At 31.8% G+C, this 22,847-nt stretch overlaps 1 protein-coding gene across 1 annotated transcript; it reads left to right on the top strand.

Annotated features, from left to right (window-relative positions):
- The first annotated feature begins 12,562 nt into the window (after nucleotides 1-12,562).
- On the top strand, nucleotides 12,563-22,521 carry LOC139498781 (golgin subfamily A member 6-like protein 6). The gene is made up of 4 exons (XM_071287323.1): nucleotides 12,563-13,104; nucleotides 15,514-15,669; nucleotides 19,485-19,633; nucleotides 21,247-22,521. The coding sequence occupies exons 1-4, from the start codon at nucleotides 12,594-12,596 to the stop codon at nucleotides 22,468-22,470; spliced, it is 2,040 nt and encodes a 679-aa protein (XP_071143424.1). The 5' UTR covers nucleotides 12,563-12,593; the 3' UTR covers nucleotides 22,471-22,521.
- The last annotated feature ends 326 nt before the right edge of the window (nucleotides 22,522-22,847 follow it).

The following is a 22,847-nucleotide window of genomic DNA, read 5'->3' as shown; positions in this document are numbered from 1 at the left end:
GCAGCATTTAAATTCGTATGTCATAATGAAAAAGGGTACATGTCTGCAAGGTTGTGATGCCAGAATCCCTATTTTTTTGGAAGCCAGCATCCGGATATTTTGGTATGTCAGCATCCAGATATATTGGGATGCAAGCATCCCGATATATTGAGATGCCAGCATCCAGATATTTTGGGATGCCAGCATCCAGATATATTGAGATGCCAGCATCCGGATATTTTGGAATGCCAGCATCCGGATATTATGGGATGCAGCATCCGGATATTTTGGGATGCCAGCATTCAGATTTATCGGACCACAGATGAATTAGCACGTTGTGATTGGTTAAATGCCGTCACGTGGTGACCCCCTATGATACCGTATAGGGTTAGTAAGTTTCATATGGGGTTCATGACGCGTTAATGGCGACGTCATCTATTAATGTTGTTGTGTTTCATTGTTTATTTTTCAACAAAACGCCGCAGAAAAAGTCAAGCGTCCGATAAATTCGTTATACGGTTAACTACTGACCCCCTACGGATCCATAGAGGGTGAATAAAATTCATAGGGGACTCGGCCTCCGGCCTCACCCCCTATGGATTTTACTATCCCTCTATGGATCCGTACGGGGTCAGTAGCGAACCATATAACTTATAAAATTGGGATGCCGGCATCCGGATAGTTTTGGAAACCAGCATCCAGATATATTGGGATGCCAGCATCCGGATATTTTGGGATGGCAGCATCCAGATATGTTAGGGTGTCAGTTTCCGGATATGTTGGGATGCCAGAATCTATAAATAATTGGAATCCAGCATCCAAACGTTGAGGTATTCAATATGAAATTAAAAGAATTACATCAGCATCTATCAAAGGTGAAGATGCAATTTTAATCTTTTCCTTCATTATCCGCAGACACTGTTTTGAAATTTGCTATGAACAGAAATAAAAAGTGCTTTTTAAACAAAACAATTTCACAACTACAAAAGTTATTAATATAATCGAGAGAGCATCCATAACATTTAAGACCCAATAAAATTCATTATGTAGCATCTACTATTCATAGAAATAAATGAATCAGTATGATTTTTGGTAAATGAGCATATGTTGATACTTAAACAAATGCAATATAGTAAAAATATTCCGAATATGGAACATGACCGTAACATTTTCTCTGGACATTGAAAGATTTAGTAGAATACAACATAGTTTTACCTTAAAAATTCAAAAATTGTCAAAAAATTCTCTTTAAGCATATGAGAATTACAAATTTTAGTTGAGAACACATTAATTTCGTCCGATTACATAATGAATACACAACAGAAAATTTTACGGTTATGGTAAGTCTTCCGAGGAAACACTGTTAGATGAATTGTTACAAAAACTCATAAAACTGTAGGTTGCACTTTGTAAATACAGCTGTTTCTCAAAACACGCCTCTTTTGGGGAGTAATTGAATATTCATAGAAAATTGATTTTGTTTACATACTGGTTCCCAGTTATACTCTCTGTGTTCCATATCGCAGAGACAGAACTTGGGAATGTTACCAGTAAATAAACACGTGCATATTGTTTACATTGAAATCTGTGGTAACCTTTCATTTGAGGTAGGGGTAGTTAAGAAAATTAGTGTAAGTTTAAACTCTGAGAAGTTCAGGGCATATAAACGTTGAAAATATGCCGCACAGCCCTATATTTTGACCTTTGAAAAAAATTGTGATTTTTTTCAAAACTTCATAGTAAAATTGGTACAGTTTTAGCCGTAAAAGGAGTTCCTATGGGAAATTGCATTGTCAATATTTACAGAAATGCAACCTGTAACTAAAAAAATAATATGTTTTAACAACATAATCGGAAAATATGATGTCATCCATACACCCTTGTTGTAACTACACTCCCAGCCTCTTTTCCGGCATGTGACTTTACGAATCAGACTTATTATCGGGTTTGTAATAACATGAGTAACACAACGGGTGTCATATACCTTCTGGAGCACCTGAGATCACCACCAGTTTTTTGTGGGGTTCGCGTTACTCAGTCTTTAGTTTTCTATGTTGTGTTTAGTTCACTTATGTTTGTATGTTGATCTTTTCTTTTTTTAGCAATGGCGTTATTAGTTTACTGCCGACTGATGAATTTGAATAACCTTTTGGTATCTTTCGCCTCTCTTACTCCTTTAGATAACAGGTAACAAATTAATTCCTTTCTTCAGTTGCTTTTTCATATTTCCTGACCAGTGTGAGGAAAATTTTTCTCCTCACTAGTGAAAAATTTGTTCTCGACAAATGATTAGTTGAAATTTATTTGTAACGTTAAATTTTCTTGTTTTTTTCTTATATTTCCCATTGTGACGTCATGCAAAAAAAGGCGACCTTGCCTGATGAAGTCACATTAAAAGTACACAATTTTTTTAAATCTTTGAAAAAGAAAGATAAAAATCATAAAAGAAACAGATGTCACCACTGTAACTAGTGTATTACGATATTTCTCCACTCTCAACAGTTAAATTTTTATTGTTTAAAAAGCTCGGCAAGCCTCGCGCTTTAAATATTAAAATCTAACTCTCTCGATTAGAGAAATATAGTTATAGACTTGTTGCAGTGGTGAAATCTATATGTTAATAAAAGGTAGACTAAAATTAGTACAAAAAGAAAGGTAAAAATACGAATTTGGTACAAAATCTTTGTTTGAAGACGGCTATCTTTCAATTACTTGCAATTAATCTAAGATATGAAGCTGACCTTCTCGTACGGGTATGATATTTAATTTCATACTGTAGATTTTTGGTATACAAGCAATCGCTAAAATAAGGATTATATAGTTGACAAGACATCATTTATATATCTAAATGTGGAATTTTGCTTTATCTTTGAGGCATTTTAATTCAAAATAAAAGTTGGACAGCAGATCAGCTATGAAGTATTTTGATTTATGAGTGTGCAAATACAAATTCATGTACACTAAGCAAACACAATATTTGAAGTGAAGAGAGAATGTGGTATGCATGCAGAAAGAAAATTGTTACTTACTCAAATATAGCTTAGTGAAAATCAGTTATATTTTTGTTGATGAATTGGTCTGAAATCCACAAATCTACATATTGAATGACCATTCATTGTCTAGAACATAAATCGATATGTACCAGACTCAAAACTAGTAAAAAAAAAGGAGGCTTTGCAAATCATTGATTCCCTGTGTCGAGCCGAGTACAATTGAAAGTTATATTACGGGACAAAACATTGTTGTTTCTATTATATTGCAACTCATTCAAAAGAGAGACAAGCAATCTAATTTGGAAATTTTATATCAGCAGTCTAAAAAATAATTGACATGACTGAAAAAGGGGGGAAACAGTACAAAAAAAGATCAAAACAACGCATAAAAACAACTGACAAAATTGACAGAGAGTCACAGAATTTTCAATTATTTTTCCGTCAAAAGAAGGAAGTAACTTATTAAAAAGTATTTGATCATAAGGTTTAATGTGACTTTTGAGTCGAACTGGCCTTATACACTCCCTTATATAAACAAACACACAAAGAACAGTAATACTAGTTGATGTTAAACAACCCCGACTACCGATAAGGCTGAGATTACTCCCAGATTCTGACAGCTAGTTCAAATCCAGAAAACGAATTACAAAGGTCACAAACAAGACGAGATATTATTAGTGACAGTATATCACAAATTACTCTATGTTCAATGTGTTTGACGGCTTAATAAGCACTGTTGCAGTGTAAATAAATGTTTATACTTTATACCTTCTTGACAATTTTGTAAATATTCAATGTATCCATCACTTGTTTTATCAGGAAATCGTATGTTGAGAAGCCACTTTTTATTTCTTGTTCTTCTTTCTAAGCATTCTTCAAATCTTGATTCAAACTGATGAATAGTTAATCCTAACAAATCATTTTGTATCATAAATTGACCATTGAAATATTGATGTAAAAGAGGTGTGTGTTTCCTTTTGCCTTTATAAGGGAAACTTTTTACTCCATACATATCCCAATATGTAACTTTCTTCATGCAATAAAAGGTGTCTTTCCCATCATCTGAACGTGTACCTCCTATACTCATTTTCCTAAAAAAATAAATTGTTATACTCCTACATAATACAGTTCGCCGAATGATATATATTAAAGATTTTCTGCGGGAGTTTAGGGATAATGTTAAAGATGACAATCAAACATTTTAAATTCTGATGGAATTTCTTTCATTGATACCAAAGAGACATTCAAGCTCATAATTCGAAAATAATTTGACAATATCATTGTTAAAAAAAAGACAATGAGACAAACAGATAAACAGACAAACAGATAGACAGACAAATGGGTAAATGACAAACAGACAAAAAGATAAACAGACAAACAACGGTACACAATATAACCGAAATAAACTAAAGACTAAGCAGTAAACACCGGTGGTGACCTCAGGTGTCCCGGAAAGGTTACTTTATTGTGTGCTCCACATATTAGTGTTGCTCATATAATTACAAATCCGATGATAAGTCAAATTGATTTTACTGTCAATCACATTTGAAGTTTGAAATTTTCGACAAGAATAAAAAAATCTCTCAAACATTTTCCTTCTTTTTTTTTTTATCAATATAGAGATTTATATTGATCTAAACGATACTGTGTATACAATAAAACAAAAATGATAACACATCTTCACACGCTTAAAACACATGTATTATGTTCATCTTTAAATTCGCCTTACGTGACCAGGTAACACAACGACTATTGAGGTTATATTTTTTATTGCAGATGTGGGCAAGTGCGTCGAAAATGAGGTTAAACGATTGGAACTTCAGTGTTTAAAATGTGTGAGTAATCGGCAATTTTTTTAATTCGTAACACTGTTGGGTTTCATGTTCATACTTATATATACATATAGGATAAAACAATATTAGATAAACTACATGTTTATTAAACAATATTATCAGATTATTACGAGGCATTTTTCATATCGCATGTATTATCAGCCCTAGGTTCAATATCAGCCCAAGAGCCGCATGGCTCGCGGGCTGATATTGACCGAGGGCTGATAATACATGCGATATGAAAAATGACATGTTATGATCTTTTTATCATATGCTTCAACAGTAGAGAAAAATAACAGATTCATTTATTGATCCTTTTACGTGGTTCCCGAAGTTTAAAGAGTAAAAAAGTTCACGGCCGTCGGACCCAAAAATTGATACCTTTTTATCATATGCCTCAACAGAGAGAGAAAAAAAGAAACTTTCTAAATAATGTTTCAGAAAAACTTTAAAAATGTATTTTTTAAATAGTTTGTTTGTTTGGTTTTTTTTTTATTATTATTATTTTATTATTTTAATCTATATACTTTCCAGTATTCAAGTAATTGTTTTGTACACTACTTTCTAATGTTTTTCACTGAAAACGTAGCATTGAGGTGTATTTTCCGGAATTGGCCGAGTATTACCGGAATGCCATGTGATAACGTTACGGAAAGGCATGTGATAACAATCAAAGCATGTGATAAACTTTTCATATCAGCCCGCTAAGCACCAATTCGAAAAATATGGAATTTACGTCAATTTAAGGCTATTATCATACGGTAAAATTTATATGTTATTTAGTCTAAGTATATGATAAGATGCTTTAATGTAGCTTTATTTGAACAAAAGCAAAAATGCATATAAGATATATAAGGCATGTGACTGACTTCAATAAGTCAGACATCCCACATCACAATAATTCTTATATGATTTTATGGCTTCACATATCTACAAATACTTGAATTGGATAGGCCAATTAGAAGTTTTTCCCTTGGTTTGCACTTCGACCATATAACCAAAACTACTCTCACTATTAATGCGCTATTCACATGCATGTGATCCATGGGGAATGAAATCAAATTACATATTTGTTTGCGCATAAAAAAAGAAGTCCGATGCATTCAAGCTTTGAAAATGTAAAAAATTGAATAGATAAAAATTCAGCGAAATATTATGAATGATGTTACCGCGTTAAGGAAGTTCGCTACTAAGATTCAAAACTACAATCTTTTCATGACATTAGTATATTATATAATGATTGGGGATTAATTAAGGAATCAAAATAGCAAAAATAAAATATAGGTCAATGTGTTTGTTTTTTGAAATATAAGCCATTATATGTTGGCGGGAAAACGTTCTCTATTGATTTTTCATAGCTTTATCATTGACAAGTTAAAGATCTCAAAAACTATTGAAAATGAACAAGGATTTTATAGCATGTTAACAGATGGCTTATAATTATGCACGTACAAAAATTATAAAAAGAAAAATGGGGGTCAAAGGGCAACATTGTTTAAGGTATTCAAATGGGTAAAGACAATGGATTCATAAAAATTGACAAAAATTTAAAAAACATGACAAGCGAACATCTTTAACGTCATGACAAACATGACGTGACACGAATGAAATTTCTCAATCTCATTTCGTAACTTGTTCGCTTCAAATTAAGAAAACATATCATTAAAAGATCATTTTTGGAATATGCGCCATTTCATTAAGATTCTTTTACATTATATTCGTACATTGATGGATTTCAGAAAGTCAATATCTATTAGTTACGATATGTCTTACTACATTGAGCATTTGATGTGATATAGATGCCAATTAAATAAAAAATGGTTATTTAAAAATTGCGAAGTCTGCTAAAAAAATAAGAATTACAAACATTTTCTCTATGGTAATTGATGTGTAAACTGGATCGCGTATTCACAATCTTTAAATTACAGTCTATTTGGACTTGTATTCCATTTGTGAGATAATCACCACTGTTTAAACACCAACAACCTCTAGTAAAAATGTGTTTTATACTATAATAAATCTATCAAATATTAAATTTTAATTTTATAAATACATACGTTCAGATCTCTAACCAGTATGATACCCTTTCTTGCCTTATTAGAATTGCCAACACAATGATGTAGTTAATCTTCAAACCTGTTTATACGGGTGGCGGAAATTTCCAATTCAGTTAGAAAAATTGTAAAATGAAAATTTGTCACATAAGGGGGTCTAGATAGGAACTTCATTTCTCTATTCTTTAATGTTGCGGGATGTCTCTCTCTAACCATAAATTTTTTGCCCATCCTTTTTCTCATTTTTTTAAAAACTTTTTGTTCAAATTTCTCTATTTTTGACGTTTGAATCCGTATTTGTTTGTTCTATTTACCTTATCCATACCCTTATATACCATACTATATGTAATTGAAGAATACATTTTTAATGATATGAAATGTACGCTCTGTTAAACACTATAATCAATACTTACATAACTTATAAGTGTAAAGGTGGTTTGGTATCAGATATAATTTAAGTCACTTTAACAAAAGTTTTTCTTTATATAAGAAATGTGAATGACGTCAGTATATTTAAAAATAATAATGATGATACTAAATATAAATTAGAAAAAAATATATTGTCCAAAAAACATATTGTCAAAAAAACAACCCAAAAAAACCCTATAACGCTACAAAAAACGTAAGCTACAAAAAGACAAACGAGTGAGCTAATTTGGAATGCATGATTTTTTATTATTAATTGTCTCTTGCTTTCAACTACCTTTCAGTAACTGCGAGAACTCTCAAAGTATACTTTCGTGTTAATTTGACCTGTACATACAATTTGTAATGCATTTTTGTTATTTAATATTTACTTATTTTGTGTTACATCCCGTCTCACTATTTCATTTTATTTATACATTTTACCGTTGAGTATCTAGTTTGACGATAAATTTTAACGACTGATCTCGTACTATGAACAACAAATTTATTCATTTTCAAAACAAATTTCTGTACTCCATGTACTCCTTACAAAATATATTTTAACTACATTTGCACGTTATTTTTAACGGAATTTTGACCAAGGTCAAAGTTGTCTTTCTGATTTTTTTGTACATGTTCTTTGTTAATATTTTTTTATTCACATTGTGTCATTGATCAAATTTAAAGATACTTATATAAACAGAGTACTTTGTTATGGTTGTGAAATTTGGTGTGCTCACAAGGCACCAGCTATAGAAAGGATACATCTGGGCTATTGTAAAAATATTATGAAAGTAAAAAGCTCTACTATTAATTTCATGGTGTAAGAGCTAGGTAGATTGCCATTATTGCACACCAGAAAATGTCGCATTTCTAAATACTGATTTAATCTGCTATGTACTACAAACTGTATTTTGAAAAACTGTTACTTTTTTTATATGACGATTTACAAATATGTCCAAATAATAAGACAAATTGGTTGTATTTTATCAAAAATTAGTTGCTCAGTATAGGTTTGGCTGATATTTGGTATACTCAAGGTTTATTTTTAGATAGTTAGCTCTCCAGTAGTTTTTACTTGATAATTAAACAACGCCTGTTTGGTTGTCTGAAGCAAGATTTTGACAGCCAAATAAATAGTTTACTTAGATGTACAAGTTATAGATATATAGTTTAAAACTTTTGTTTACAAGAAGTAATAGACTTTGTAGTTTTTTGTAAAAATGACATTGAAGATGAGATGCATTTTATTTTAAAATGTTCTTCTTATCAAGGTCTTAGATCTTATTTCATAAAACCATATTAATGGAGAAAACTTTCTATGTAAAAATATATAAATATAACTAATGAGTTCTAATAATCTTCGAGAATTATGTAATTTGGGTAAATTTATATTTCGTGCACAAAAATTAAGATCTAACATGTTGTAATATGTTTCACACATTACCTTTTGCTATCTATGAAGACTTTGTGTAGTTTATATGTCGTATGCCTATAGTTGTTTTGACTTTGGTAAGTAAAAGATATACATTTATTCGTTCAGAGTATGTTTACTTATTTTTGTTTATACTTTTTTTGATCGAGTTCAGCCATTTTAATTATACCTTATAGTGTGTCTGTTTATGTTGTAATGTTACAATAACGTTTCGGGTAAGAGTGAAGTGTGGTACCAAAACAAAACATTTAAACCTGCTGCATTTATTTGCATCTGCCCTAAGTCAGAGACCTGCTGTTCAGTGGTTATCGGTCGTTGTTGTTAGTCATAAGGGTTTTTCGTTTCTCATTCATTATATAGATAAAGGCAAACAGTAGTATACCGCTTTTCGAAATTCATAAATCGATTGAGTAAAAAAATAAATCCGGGTTACACACTAAAAATTGAGAAACGTATCAAATATATTAGAGGAAAATTACGACACAACAGAAACACAACATTTAAATGTAACACACACAGAAACGAACTATAATAAAACAATGTGGCCTGACTTTGTACATGACAATTTAAGAAAAGAAAAAAAATGAAGGGTTGAATTGTTATACGGCATGTCAAACCTCCCGCTTTAATTGCAATGTTGAATTAAACATTACACTGACAACATGACATGATTACAATACAAAGAAATTGGAGAAAATACAGGACAAAGAAACACACAAATGATAGGTAACAAAAAGGTATCAGGCATAAAATTTAATACGCCAGACCTGCGTTTCCTACACACAAGACCAACCAGTGACGCTCTGATGAAAAAGTTCGAAAGCCAAAACAAATACAAAGATAAAGAGCACTGATAAAGAGCACTGATGAAGACCAAAAGTTCGATAAAGTTGTGACCAATACGGCTTAGGTTTTCTACCTGTGATAAGAACATCCTTGTTATTTGGAATAGTTCATACTTTTGCATTTTTGAAAACAGTAAATTTTATAAAATGACTATATAGTCGATACACATGATAAAACCGGAGTGATGACTTTCTACAGAATCAAAACAGATACATTACATGAAACAACTTCAACTAGCACATCAAATTAGCCAAAGTCATCAACGCACTTGGTGACGTCACATTTGAATTTCTAAAAGGATTTCCCAAAATAAGATAGAATTATGATAGAATTCAAGATAAGATTTGTCAAGCTAACATTTGGTATTCATGTTTTTAGGATTTCACAGCAGTACTTTTTGGTGTCCTATATAGCTTCCTGCCTAATAAAATTGATCACGAGATGTAACAAAATGGATCTTAATATAAATTTAATACTAAACAGAAAACGATTAACTTGTGACCAAGATGCCATGCCACAAAAACAAGTTGTCAATATTTTTTGTGTACACCAGATCTAGATTTCGACAATATATGTCTCTTCAGTGATGTTAGGAATCGAAACGGTATTTGGAAGGCCATATAATTTACTTTCAATTTCAGATAGACTCTTGAATTTTAAGAGTCAATATAGAATGAACGGATCATATAAACCGGAGGAAAAATATGATACAAGCACAAACAAAAAAATATAAACGAGTCTAAATTGAAAACTACGTTCAAACCTATGATTGCGTTGGATAAAAACCGCAATTTTTATACGTGTGCATGTAAAACAAATTTCGTTGTAGAAGGGTCTAAATAAAGCACAAACAGCATTTTCCAAAAAGACCAAAAAAGTGAAAAAGTATATTTAAACAAAGCGCATTTGACTAACAGGTCGAACAACTGATGTTCTTAAACCCTGCTGACTGCCATTGGCGATTGCCAAATAAAATTGATCACGAGATGTAACAAAATGGATCTTAATATAAATTTAATACTAAACAGAAAACGATTAACGTGTGACCTAGATGTCATGCCACAAACACAAGGTGTCAATATTTTTTTGTGTACACCAGATCTAGATTTCGACAATATATGTCTCTTCAGTGATGTTAGGGATCGAAACGGTATTTGGAAGGCCATATAATTTACTCTCAATTTCAGATAGACTCTTGAATTTTAAGAGTCAATATAGGATGAACGGATCATATAAAGCGGAGGGAAAATATGATACAAGTTATATATATAGTAGATAATAAATGCAAGTATTCTGCAGAAATTGTAACTGAAAACACATGTATATATGTAAATAAAGATATTAAGTATGAAGTGTAAATTATACTATGGAAGCGTTCGAATCAAAACCACACACGCTGTATGAATTTAGTATACCTTGTTGATAAACGTAAAAACAAAATCTTGATTAATATTTTTTTCTTAATTATTTTTTTTTCTTTTTCCAGTTTTTCATAGAAAATTAGAATCTCAACTTCTATAAGTTAAAGTATAAAAGGCCTCTCCTTTGTTTGTACTCAAATAAAAAAATTAAGTGAATTTGAACATTATTATCCTTATTTACTAAAGTCATAACAATTATAGGCAACATAAAAAGACACGCTATAAAGAATAATTATTATCGAAGAGCTTACTATATACAAATACATCGTCACTATACCAAATATAACCTAAACTTTTATCAAGCAAATCGTTTTTGATAAAATATAACCAATTTGTCTTAATATTTGGACATTTTTGTAAATCATCATATAAAAACAGTAATAGTTTTTCAAAATACAGTTTGTGGTACATAACATTTTAAATCCGAATTTAAAATTCAACATGTTCAGGTGTACAGTAATGTAATCTACCTAACTCATCATGCTCATAGTACACCATAGTATGAGTCGAGCTTTTTACTTTCATAATATTTATGCAATAACCAAGATGTATCCCTTCTATAGCTGGTGCCTTATGAGAACTCCAAATTTCACAACTATAACAAAGTACACTGTTAATATAAGTATCAAAAGGTGAAAGTAAAGTTACAAAATTCAAATATCTTAAACATTTCTCCTCAAGGCAAACACAGCTTTTCTACCCTGTTCTGAGAGTTTCTGCTGCAACGGATTATCTTTACCATTAAAATTGAACAAAATACCAAGATAACTAAATTTATCTACAACTTCTATTTCCTGGGTAGTATAATACCATTTTCCTTTGTCATGTATTTTTCAACCCAACAAATTCTTGAAGGAAAATAAGAAAATATCGTTGTGGTAAATAAATGTAGACAAACATTATTTCATTTCCTATTTAGTAAACTATTATAATATATATATACAATATTAGGTCTGTGTCAGAAAAATTAAACCTTTTTGTATGAGGCTGAGAAACTGGGAAGGGCGAGGTTCTACCGAGCCCTTCCCAAGTTTTGCGCCTAATACAAACAAGTTCATATTTGTTATGATCTTGACCTAATATTGTTTTTATACTGCAACTTAAATTAATACATCTAGATAACTTTTTAAATCGTAACACAAATGACTATAGATGTCGAACTTATTGTATTGCAAAATGGACCCCTGATTGTGTAGAAAGTGTTACATGATGAAATTGACATTATACAAAATAAAGCTGTGTTACTATATTTAAAGGAAATAAACACAACTAGCTGCAGTATACAATTATATAATCGATACTACTTTTTAAACGACCCCTCACATATAATACCTGTCATTGTCAATTGTTGGTGCAGAAATTTTTGAAAAGGTCTATTTAAACGACAAGTTATCAAATTGTTTACTGACTTAATATCTTTTTTTTAAAGAATATTTAAAAAAAATTAATCGCTATCAATAACAATACACGAACTCGTCATGCATAGAATATGCCACAACGCATACTACTACAATTTAATTTGTGTCATTTAGATTTCCTGAAAATCAAAATCAAATACTCACCTTAGCAACACACAAACAATAATCTCAAATAACTAAAACAACTTACTAATACGTTAAAAACCTAAAATGGATTATAGTAGCTCGCACGTGTATATAGCGACGATCGGTAATTTAAGTGAAAATAAAAAAGAAAATTCACTACGATTGTCACTTGAAAATTTATTTACCAAATGGTTACGGATACAGATCACTACCAATGATATAAATATAAACAGTAGCCAAGGAAAGAAGGCGGCTATAATACATCTTCGATCCGGGGAAGCAGCTCAATGTGTACAACATAACTTATCAACACGAGAAGGCAGACAAAAGCTACGATTCAACTTCCTGCAACTTGTCGATCCGTACGTTGATATTATCGTAGATGTTAAACATGTTAAACAAGAAAGTAATGTACAACATGACACATGTTACGTTCTTGGAGAAAAAATTGGAAGTGAAAGTAGAAATAGAGAATTTAAAAGAGGTGGAGGAAAATACGCATATGATCACTTAAAAACTGATGTCGGTGTATATGTGTGCGCCTTTCTAAACAGCGAGGAGGAGGGAACGTTGTTTATTGGTGTTAACGATGAAGGTAAATACACATCTTCATACTGTGGTGATTTTCCGGAAATCTAACTTGGGACCTCAGTCCCTTTTTTTTTAATTCTAATAAAATATACTTTATCTCTTTCTTTTTAAATTCATAAGCTTAAAACACAAAAACAAAACGCTTCTGTCTTAATTTAACAGGGTGAGGTCAGGGGAAAAATATATTACTAATCCAAAGCAGATCCACTTAAAATGTTTTTCAAAGAACGTTTGGTAAGTTTGAGCTATTGAATTTTCCTATTTCAGTTCCAAATTTTTTTACAGTTTGGTATTTTTATTATTCTACTTTTTAAAATATGACTTGAATTTCAAAAATATTTATTTATGTATATTGTCCTTATTTTTAAACACTTACATCTATAGGTAACTGCGTTGATCTGTTCTCTTGTAAAAACCTTCATTTTGTATTAAACTTCACAATACTAGTGTAATATACGTTTTCCCATGATAATGAAGCCTTTGGAGTAACATTTAAAAGGAATGAAAATGAAAGTAAGATGAATATACAAAAATTCAAAATTAAAGTGCAAAGCTACACGACAACGCTGCTGCTATAAAATTGAGAATGGAAATGGGGAATGTGTCAAAGAGACAACAACCCGACCAAATAAAAAACAACAGCAGAGGGTCACCAACAGGTCTTCAATGTAGCGAGAATTTCCCGCACCCGGAGGCGTCCTTCAGCTGGCCCCTAAACAAATATTATTAGTTACATAGTGTGCTAGTGACCTAATACGGTATATATGGGGTCAGTAAATTCCATATGGGGTGAGAGCGAAGCTCGAATCCCCATATGGAATTTACTGACCCCATATATACCGTATTACGTCATTAGCACACTATGTAACGAATTTATCTTACCGACTATCTTAACGTGTGAAATTAAGACTAGTGATTCTCAACATGAGCAAGTCTTCAATACTGTTAGCACTAAGAAAATACTTCCATTGATCCTATCGTTATGCCAACAATAACAACTTGTAAGGTTTAAATGTGTTTTATGAATTTATTTCAATCTTAATGATCAATTTCTTCGTCTGTTGGAACTTTTAAGATTTTTTCTCAGTACCGTTTTGTTTTTTATAAAGGGACATAACACCATTACTAACCGTGTATGAAATAAGCCCCGCCCCATTCTTACCTAATAAGGCATATAAAGGGACGTAACTCCACTACTAACTGTGTATGAGATAAGCCCCGCCTCCCTACTAACCTAATATCAAATATACACGGTTTGCACGCGGACGCTTTTAACCAATCATATTCCTGGAAATGTATAGGAGGTAAGATAAATACTAGTCCAGTGATAATGAAATGTTTATTCAATATGCTACACATGAACATTCAAAAACACAAATATATATATTATACACAACTATATACTTCACACAAAATAATAAAAAAAAAAACCCAACCCACCAGTCCTATCAATATCTTATATATCTTATAGATAATTGAAAAAGGGGGGACTTATTGAATAAATTAAAATTTACGAAGTTATTAAATGAGAACAGCTCACTTTGTCGTTTGTCGTACTGAATGACCGAAACCCCTGTTTCGGCGGAAAACTGACCACACGAAAGGTACGCCACCTATACATCATGAAAAAAACAAGAGAAACTGATTTCACTCTAACTCACTTCTGTGTTGATTTGAGTTATCATTGATATGTCCATAATTATAAATTAACTGCTAATAATACTTTGAAATACTTTGGCTTTTTTATCTTTTTTTTTGGTGCTCATTGCTCTTCAACTTCGTACTTTATTTGACATTTTTAACGTTTTTTATGCGAGCGTCACTGAGACGAAACGGGCTTCTGGTGTAAATATTGAATTTAAATCCTTGTATCTATGATGAGTTTATTCACTACGTTCAACCGTATGAAATTATATATACATGGTACATTCTTACATTGAAATAGACACACTTACTTGGATATTTTAAGAACAAGTGATATCTTTGTGAAGAACAAAAGAAGTTTAAATCTGTTCTGCACAATTTTTAAAATTATGTACAAAGGGAGATTATTCAATGATTTGATGAAGGACACATGTGTTTCAATTTACTTTATTATCTATCTGAAATGGGGTTTTTTCAATATTGTGCCCATTTATGATCTAAAAAAAAACATAAATTTCTGTAAAATAATGATTAATGATAAGTCAATGACATCACATTTGTTATCAATTCGTTCCGTTTAGAAATTTCCCCAGGGTTCGTAATTTTTGTTATTTTAATTTTTATAACAGTTGTTTCATCATTGGACAGTTTAAAAAAAGTCGTCATAATAATAAATTATATCAATGATCATTGCATGGCTTAGAAGCCCATATAAAAAGACGTTTTGATAGATCATGTGCAATTCATACTTAATATAACTTTTTACCAGGGACTGTTGAAGGCATTGAATGTGAACAGAGGAAGGAAGACATTATTCGTAAAGATATTATTGATCCTGGAATAAGAGCAATCAAGCCAGACATTTTTCCCAAGAGCTACACTGTGAAATTTACTCATGTATGTGATAAGAACAAATGGCAAATAGGTGAGAAGATATCATATCCCTCTGTTAATCTTATTCTGATTCAGCAGTATATCACATATAAAGGTACAATTAAATTAGTATCGAAATTGAAATCCACGCTATAACGTTATCACATGGAGATAGAAATAACAGAACAAAAAAGCATTGGAAAAGAAATAAAAACATTGATTGACTCAATGCTATCCGTACTTTAAATGAAAGAAGGCTTCATATACTTACCCTAACGAAGTAACTTTTCTCTTTCTGTTGTCACTGTATTTCTGTCTAGCGATCAAACGCCAATTCTAATGTCATTCTTTACAAGCGTACGCGTATTTGCTGCTTACTAGCTAAGAAATTAACACGTGAAAGGCAATAGTTGTATACTGCTGTTCAACAGTTGTAATTCGATAAGGCAGAAACAAATCAAAACTGAAGAAAACACATATATACTATAAGAGGAAAACAACTGAATAGCAGAAAACTGGTACAAAAAGAAACGCCAACGTCCATAGAAACGGACTATTTGATAACAAGTGCCTTGACATAGGACGTTTAAGGGCATACGATACAGTAGAGATCCCTCGTTGATTTTTTCCTAAAATTTTGATAGTAGGTCAATTTTAATGTGTACTTTCCAAATATGAAAAGAAAAAAGTACCTTCATGACTTACTTTTTGAGATAATTTGGTTCGAAATTTGCATATTTGGAAGAAAATTCCCGAAAATTCATAAATAATGACTTTTAAAGAAAGTAACAATACTTTTGAACAAAAAGTCATAACTTAACCGGGTTTTTTGTAAAACGTTCCCTTGATCCATGGCAGCTACATGCTGTAACAAGTTTAAGGTTAAACCAAATTATCATTTTCCGGATTTAGATTGATATATGCGAAATGAAGAAATTTACCATATTTTTGCGTCTTTTCGGAAGTGCAGAAAAAAAATGATCGTTGATTTTTTCTTGAAATTTTGGGGGAGTGTTCTTGAAACAGTACTTGATTGATTGCAAAAGAAAAAAATATGGGTCCTTGTGCTTGTTTTTTCAATAAAAGCCATATACCTTAAATTTTTACGACGTCTGTCAGTATGGCGCTAAATTACGTTATATAAAGTTTTAATCGCACCAACGTTGTGTAATCATTCCCGCCGTACACAAATACGCTGTCAAGTATATGAAGGTGTTTTCCAAAGCGTTGATACTTATCATAAAAGTTCATAAGATGGTTATTCATAAAATCGCTAAACATTTGTGATAAACATGAGGCTAAGCATTTACGAAACGGAATTTGGACAGGAACCTTTTCATAATAAAAAAAAGGATATAAAAAAGGATCCCAGCAGATTACTTTGTCAGATGTACGGCAAAACAGAAAAATCTTATAAAAGTATACAGGTGCAGCTTCGTCCGACATAAGTTTTAAATTACTTCATGTACCGAAAGAGGATAGCCAACATTATTGCAAAGGCCCTAACATGGCAAAATGTGAACCAACTATAAATTAAGTGAGGTGATACCATTAATTAACAACCGTATAACCTTCAACAATGACAAAACCTGTCAGCTTTAAAAGGCCCCGACGTACTTGGATTTTTTTTCTTTTTACATTAAAAAAATAATCATCTTTCAAATTTAGATTATAAGGAGTACTTCTTGTTCTATAGTTTGAGCTGTTTTGTGCAATTTCATGTCATAATTGCCTCAGTCGACTGAAAATGAAGTTGTAGTATAACATTTCATAGGAAGTACAGCAGCTAGTATATTAGAGAATAATAGTCAAGGATGTCTTTATCGATAGATAAGTTGCATTACCTTTCATACGGCGTAACTGTGTGAATATAGCGTACTTGTATGTCTATAAGTAGAGCTATATTGAAAACACTTTATTTGTTCTTCTGTCCGATGGTGTAACTATAATTGTGTTACTTTTCTCAGAAACAACGCTACTGCATGACTTCATAATTGCTCATCAGCTTGACAGCGACGAGTTTTAACGTGTGTACACTTTTTGATCTGTCTGTTTGTCTGCAATTAGTGTACATTTGTCGATACTTCAATTTATATCTCTCGATACATTGAAGTACAAAAGGGTGATGCTTATACAAGTAAGAAGACGTGGTATGATTACCAATGAGGCAAATCGCAACCAGAGATCAAATGACAAAGACGTAAACGACTATAGGACATCGGACGGCCTTCAACAATGTTTAAGGCTCACACCAAACAGCAAGCTATAAAGGGCCCTAAAAATTACTAGTGTAAAACCATTCAAACGGGAAAACCAACGGTCCAATCTATATAAAATCTATACTCATAATTAGCTATTGCAGCTTTTGTCATGTTTGTGCTGATGTCAAAAATAGCAGGTTCTTTTGTTCCGTAATGTGTCTTATTTGTTAAAATGTTTTTCAGCATGTTACAGTTTAAGCAACAAATAGTAGGATAGCTCCGAAATCCTTGCAATTTTTTTTTCTCTTGTACGTTGAGCAGATTCTGTTTTGCCGTACAGTTTTGGCAGTTATTCAGTGCTTTTGACAGACTAAAAAGCTCCACAATTTTTCTTCCGTCTTTCCATTTTATGCTGTCAGAACTCTCTTCTGTGTCTTTTACCTTTTCTTTTCAATTCGTCATGCAAAGTTGTATTTGATTTATTTTTGTTCATTTTCAGTATTTCCTTTGATCTCACTGCTCTTCGGCGGATTTCGCCGTCTTTTAGAAACAACATGGCCGCTTTTTTAGCAGGTACTTTTTTGAAATTCGCGCAACCTGATTATGACGTCAGTGAATATTCCGCGAAAATATGACTTCATCTAAAGCGACGTCGCGAAATGTTAACTTTCTTATTAGAAACATCGCGAAATTACAACGTTCTGGTTACCAACGTCGCGAAAACAACACAAAAAGTTTTGAAAACATTATTATCTGCCCCTGCTTCTGTATCGTATTCCCTTAAGACTGTAGAATTTGTATATGTATTCACATGTCTTCCAATAGATTGTTATCTGTTAATAAGTCTGATGAACTGATAGAAAATAAATCAAAATCAAATACATCAATTACAATGGTTCTTTAACAACTTTGGCTAGACGGATATATTACAAAAATTGGTCTTTCCTAGAAAACACTTTTTGTTATAGCTGCAACATTTTGTCGACTGACAATTCCTACAAGGACGTTCTTTTTAGTGTATTTACAGCTTGTATTAGGCATGCGACATTTGAATGGCGGATTTAGAATTGCCAACCACTTATCATGAAAACAGTGAATACTGTTAATGCATGTAATGCATATTTTTAACTTTTTTTAACGAATATTTGGGGATAAGGAATCTATATTTAGCTATTATTTACTCTGTCTCTTTACAGTTTGTATGATCAGCATTAAATGGACAATTTTCGAGTGTGCTGCATTTGAATCGAAATCTTTAGTTTAGTAGCGTCACTTCCGTTTCTATGTTTAGCGAGTGGTTGAGAAAATATAATGCTAGATTGCACAAATCATTCGAAATGAAACTCTTATAACTGTTATTCATCACTTTTGTCATTAGGGAATTTTAAGTCAGTACTTACGAAACTTATATTAGTTTATCCTGCATAATGACGATCACTAAGACTCGGGATGAACTTAAAATGATTAGGGATATAGACCATTCCCTCTATCTAATACATGACGTACCAAAGGCGCACAAAATGTACGCATTTTTCCGATGAAGTACATAACTCGAAAGTGGTCTATGCAGTCGTGAAATGAATAAATAATGTACAAGATGACTTTTGGTTGAAACCGCTTTAGCAAGGTGTTTATTTTAATCAAACCTTTTTTTATTTACTTTCAGGAAACTTAAAAGTTATAGAAATAACGGTGAAGAAAGTGGAGCAATTGACTCAACTTTATGAAGTTTTCGATGGTAAAGTCTACATAAGGCGAGATGGAAGTAAACAGGGTCCTTTAAAGCTCAATCAGATTCAAGAATGGCATAATCAGGTCAGGTCATAAATATAGGATAGATACCTATAGGAGTTATCAAAAATAGAAACCAAATTGGTAAATCATATTTAACTGGCATATATATAATGAAAACAAAATATTGAAAATTGCTTAACAATTGAAAGTCGCTGGACCATGATTATGGATAAGACCTCGAAATAGTCGTCAATCTAACATGTACTGATAATAATATAACTTTACGAAAACTGTCTATCACAAGTAGTACCTATCAAAGGGACGTATCAATTGTTTACAGAGACGAAAAAGGAACACCAATGTCTCGCCTGCCGAATTTCAAAGAACTCATAATGCTTTTTTAAAAACTAATGATTGAGAAACAGGGGCAGACCTAGCCATTTAAAAAGAGGGTTCCAATTATATGTCCCCATTCAGATTGCATTGATCTTCAAAAAAGGAGGTTCTAACTTCCTGCCCCGCTAAGAAAGTCGATCAACATACACTGAAGGGTAAGACAGGTCCTCTTTCACCAGTAGAAACCATCGTGTGAGTAGTATTTTAAACCAAATAGTTTTCGCGGACATGTTATTTCGCTACTAGTCCTTACATGCGAATTTCGCAGCGATTAAATATTGCAATTTTCAAATTAACTTTATATAGTATAATAAGGAAAGATTCAAGTTTTATAAGTTCGAGACGATTTATATTTGTTTTTATTATCTACTTGCGAAAGTCGCAAAAATAAATCGCTCACGAAAATAAGTTGGTTTACAGTAAATACTTCATCCTTCATTTCAAAAAGCTGACAGACATGAGATTTTATCATTTCCATTTCAGCCTTCTTTATTTGAAATGACAGGAAGCTGTCAAGATTTTGACTAGAGTTTGTTTGAGTACGGATCTTATAATTCTTTAATGTTTCTCAATTACAAATTGCAGATCAAGTTCATTTTTTATTTTTTTATTTTAAAATTTAATATTAACAATTAGTTTTGAGTTCATGCAATTCGGTCATTATCAAATCTCGTAGACTTGGTAATTAAACTGCAATCATGCTGTTCACCACTTAAATACTATTGTCTCTAATAATAAATTCTAATGCAATTCGTTTGTAACGATAATTTTCATTGGACGTTTACAAATATTTTGAAGGGATAAATTCCACGTTCTACCAGTCTGTAACTAAGAAAGCCACCATTTTTAATTATGATTTTTTTGTATGTAATTTCTCACAAAATAAACAGGAAAGTCAAATTTTGAGCATCAAAATGTTCTTTTTGTCAACATTGAAACAATTCTGAAGCGTACGAAAGGTATAAATACGTGTAGAGTTTTATGTTTGACATCGAAGTATACATATGACGTCACATTGTTTACAGTCTCGCGTCGCGTCGCTAGGTAAACTCAATTTGCGACAGTAAAATCTTCGTGTTACGAAGTCCAAGCTTAAAATACAATACAGTTATCTCCGAATTTATAATACTTAAATTGTGGGTAATCCGTTGTTTATTTATTGCTGTTGATTTTTGTGTCAGAAGATTGTTTTTTTTTTTATATCTCCTGAAATCAGAATTCATTCCAAAGTATATGGCTTGTTTAAAACGTCTGATCACTTATATGAATATTTTCATGAAAACTCACGTATATTTCAGAAAAACAATAGGGTCATGCAACAACGATTAAAATCTGCAAAAACACGTGGTGAGCGAGAAACGGGTCAGTTAATGGCAAGATTGGATGAAAAAGATCAGATGATCGAAGAAAAAGTAGATAGGATTAAAGAGAAAGAAGATAGGATTAAAGAGAAGGAAGATAGAATCAAAGAGAAAGAAGAAAGACTTAAAGAGAAGGAAGAAAGAATCCAGTTATTAGAAAAACAAAATAATGAAATGGCAAGAGCGAAGAGTAGATTGGGCCATCGGATAGATGATACAGAGAAACAAATGGAAGAAGAGAAGAAAATTTTAGAACAAAAATTGGAAGAAGGGAAGAAAAGTTTAGAACAAAAAGTGGAAGAAGAGAAGAAAATTTTAGAACAAAAAGTGGAAGAAGAGAAGAAAATTATAGAACAACAAATGAAAGAAGAACAGATTACATTAAAACAAAAAATGGAACAAGAGAAGGAAATTTTAGAACAAAAAATGGAACAAGAGAAGACAACCGCAGAACAAAAAATACGGAATATGGAAAAACGTGAGAAAAAATTTAAGCAACACATTTCTAATTTAAAAAAAGATATACAGAAGTTCGAAGAACAACACAATACAACAACGGCGGACAAAGCAGCACTAGAACAACGTATTACTGTAAATGAACAAGAGAAAATAGAATTAGCACGACGCGCTGAAGAATTAGAAAATGAAAAGATGAGACTAGAACATCAAATCGAAAATACAAAGACTGAGGTTGAACAGTCTAAAACTATGTCAAGTGGTGTAGATGAAGACAGGAAACTGTTGGAGCAACATGTCGAAGACATGTACCTTAAAATGAAACAACTTGAAGAAGATATCGATACCACAGAGGAGGAAAAATCAAGGTTACAGCAAAAAAATGACGATATGAGATTGGAAAACAAACGAATGGAAGACAAAATAAAAAATGTTGAAGAGAAAGAAAAAAAACTGAAGGACAAAATTCTTGCAGAAGAAAACGAAAGAAAAACAATAGAAAAAGAGACTGAAGAAGACAAAACAAAACTTGACATGCTTGAGGCAAAGATTAAAGAAATGGAACTGGAAAAGAAAACACTAGAAGAACAAAACAGCACAGTAAAGGAACAGAGCAGCAAAATAGAAAATAGACCTGATCTCAAACCGACTAAACTTGTGAAAAAGCAAAATGAAAAGAGCTCAAAAACTTGTGTTATCTCTTAATTATAATATATATATATATATATATAACAAATGTATTCAAAGGTACACAAAAGGTGTATTCATCATAAGGACAAAGTGTCAGCGTTGTCTTACGTTAACATTGAGACCAAACTGTTCTCAGTTGGTTGAGGCAGAGATAAGTTGAAATTCAATCTGTAATAATAGGTATTACTAAATATATCATCTTTGGGAAATTTGCCAGATTTGACTAACCATATTGAGCTTCATTGAATCTTAGTGGTGAATTAAATAAACAGTAGTATAACGGTATTCAAAGGTCACGATAATTTGCTTTTATAAAAAAAACTTTTTCAAAAGTGTAGTAATTAGTATTACAAATTGAATTTGTCTGATTTATGAAGGAGCATGTGCATGCT

The sequence above is a fragment of the Mytilus edulis genome, chromosome 12 (assembly GCF_963676685.1).
Source record: "Mytilus edulis chromosome 12, xbMytEdul2.2, whole genome shotgun sequence".
Classification (NCBI taxonomy): domain Eukaryota; kingdom Metazoa; phylum Mollusca; class Bivalvia; order Mytilida; family Mytilidae; genus Mytilus; species Mytilus edulis.
The sequence above is the reverse complement of the archived record's forward strand: the minus strand, read 5'-3'. Positions and strand labels throughout refer to the sequence as shown.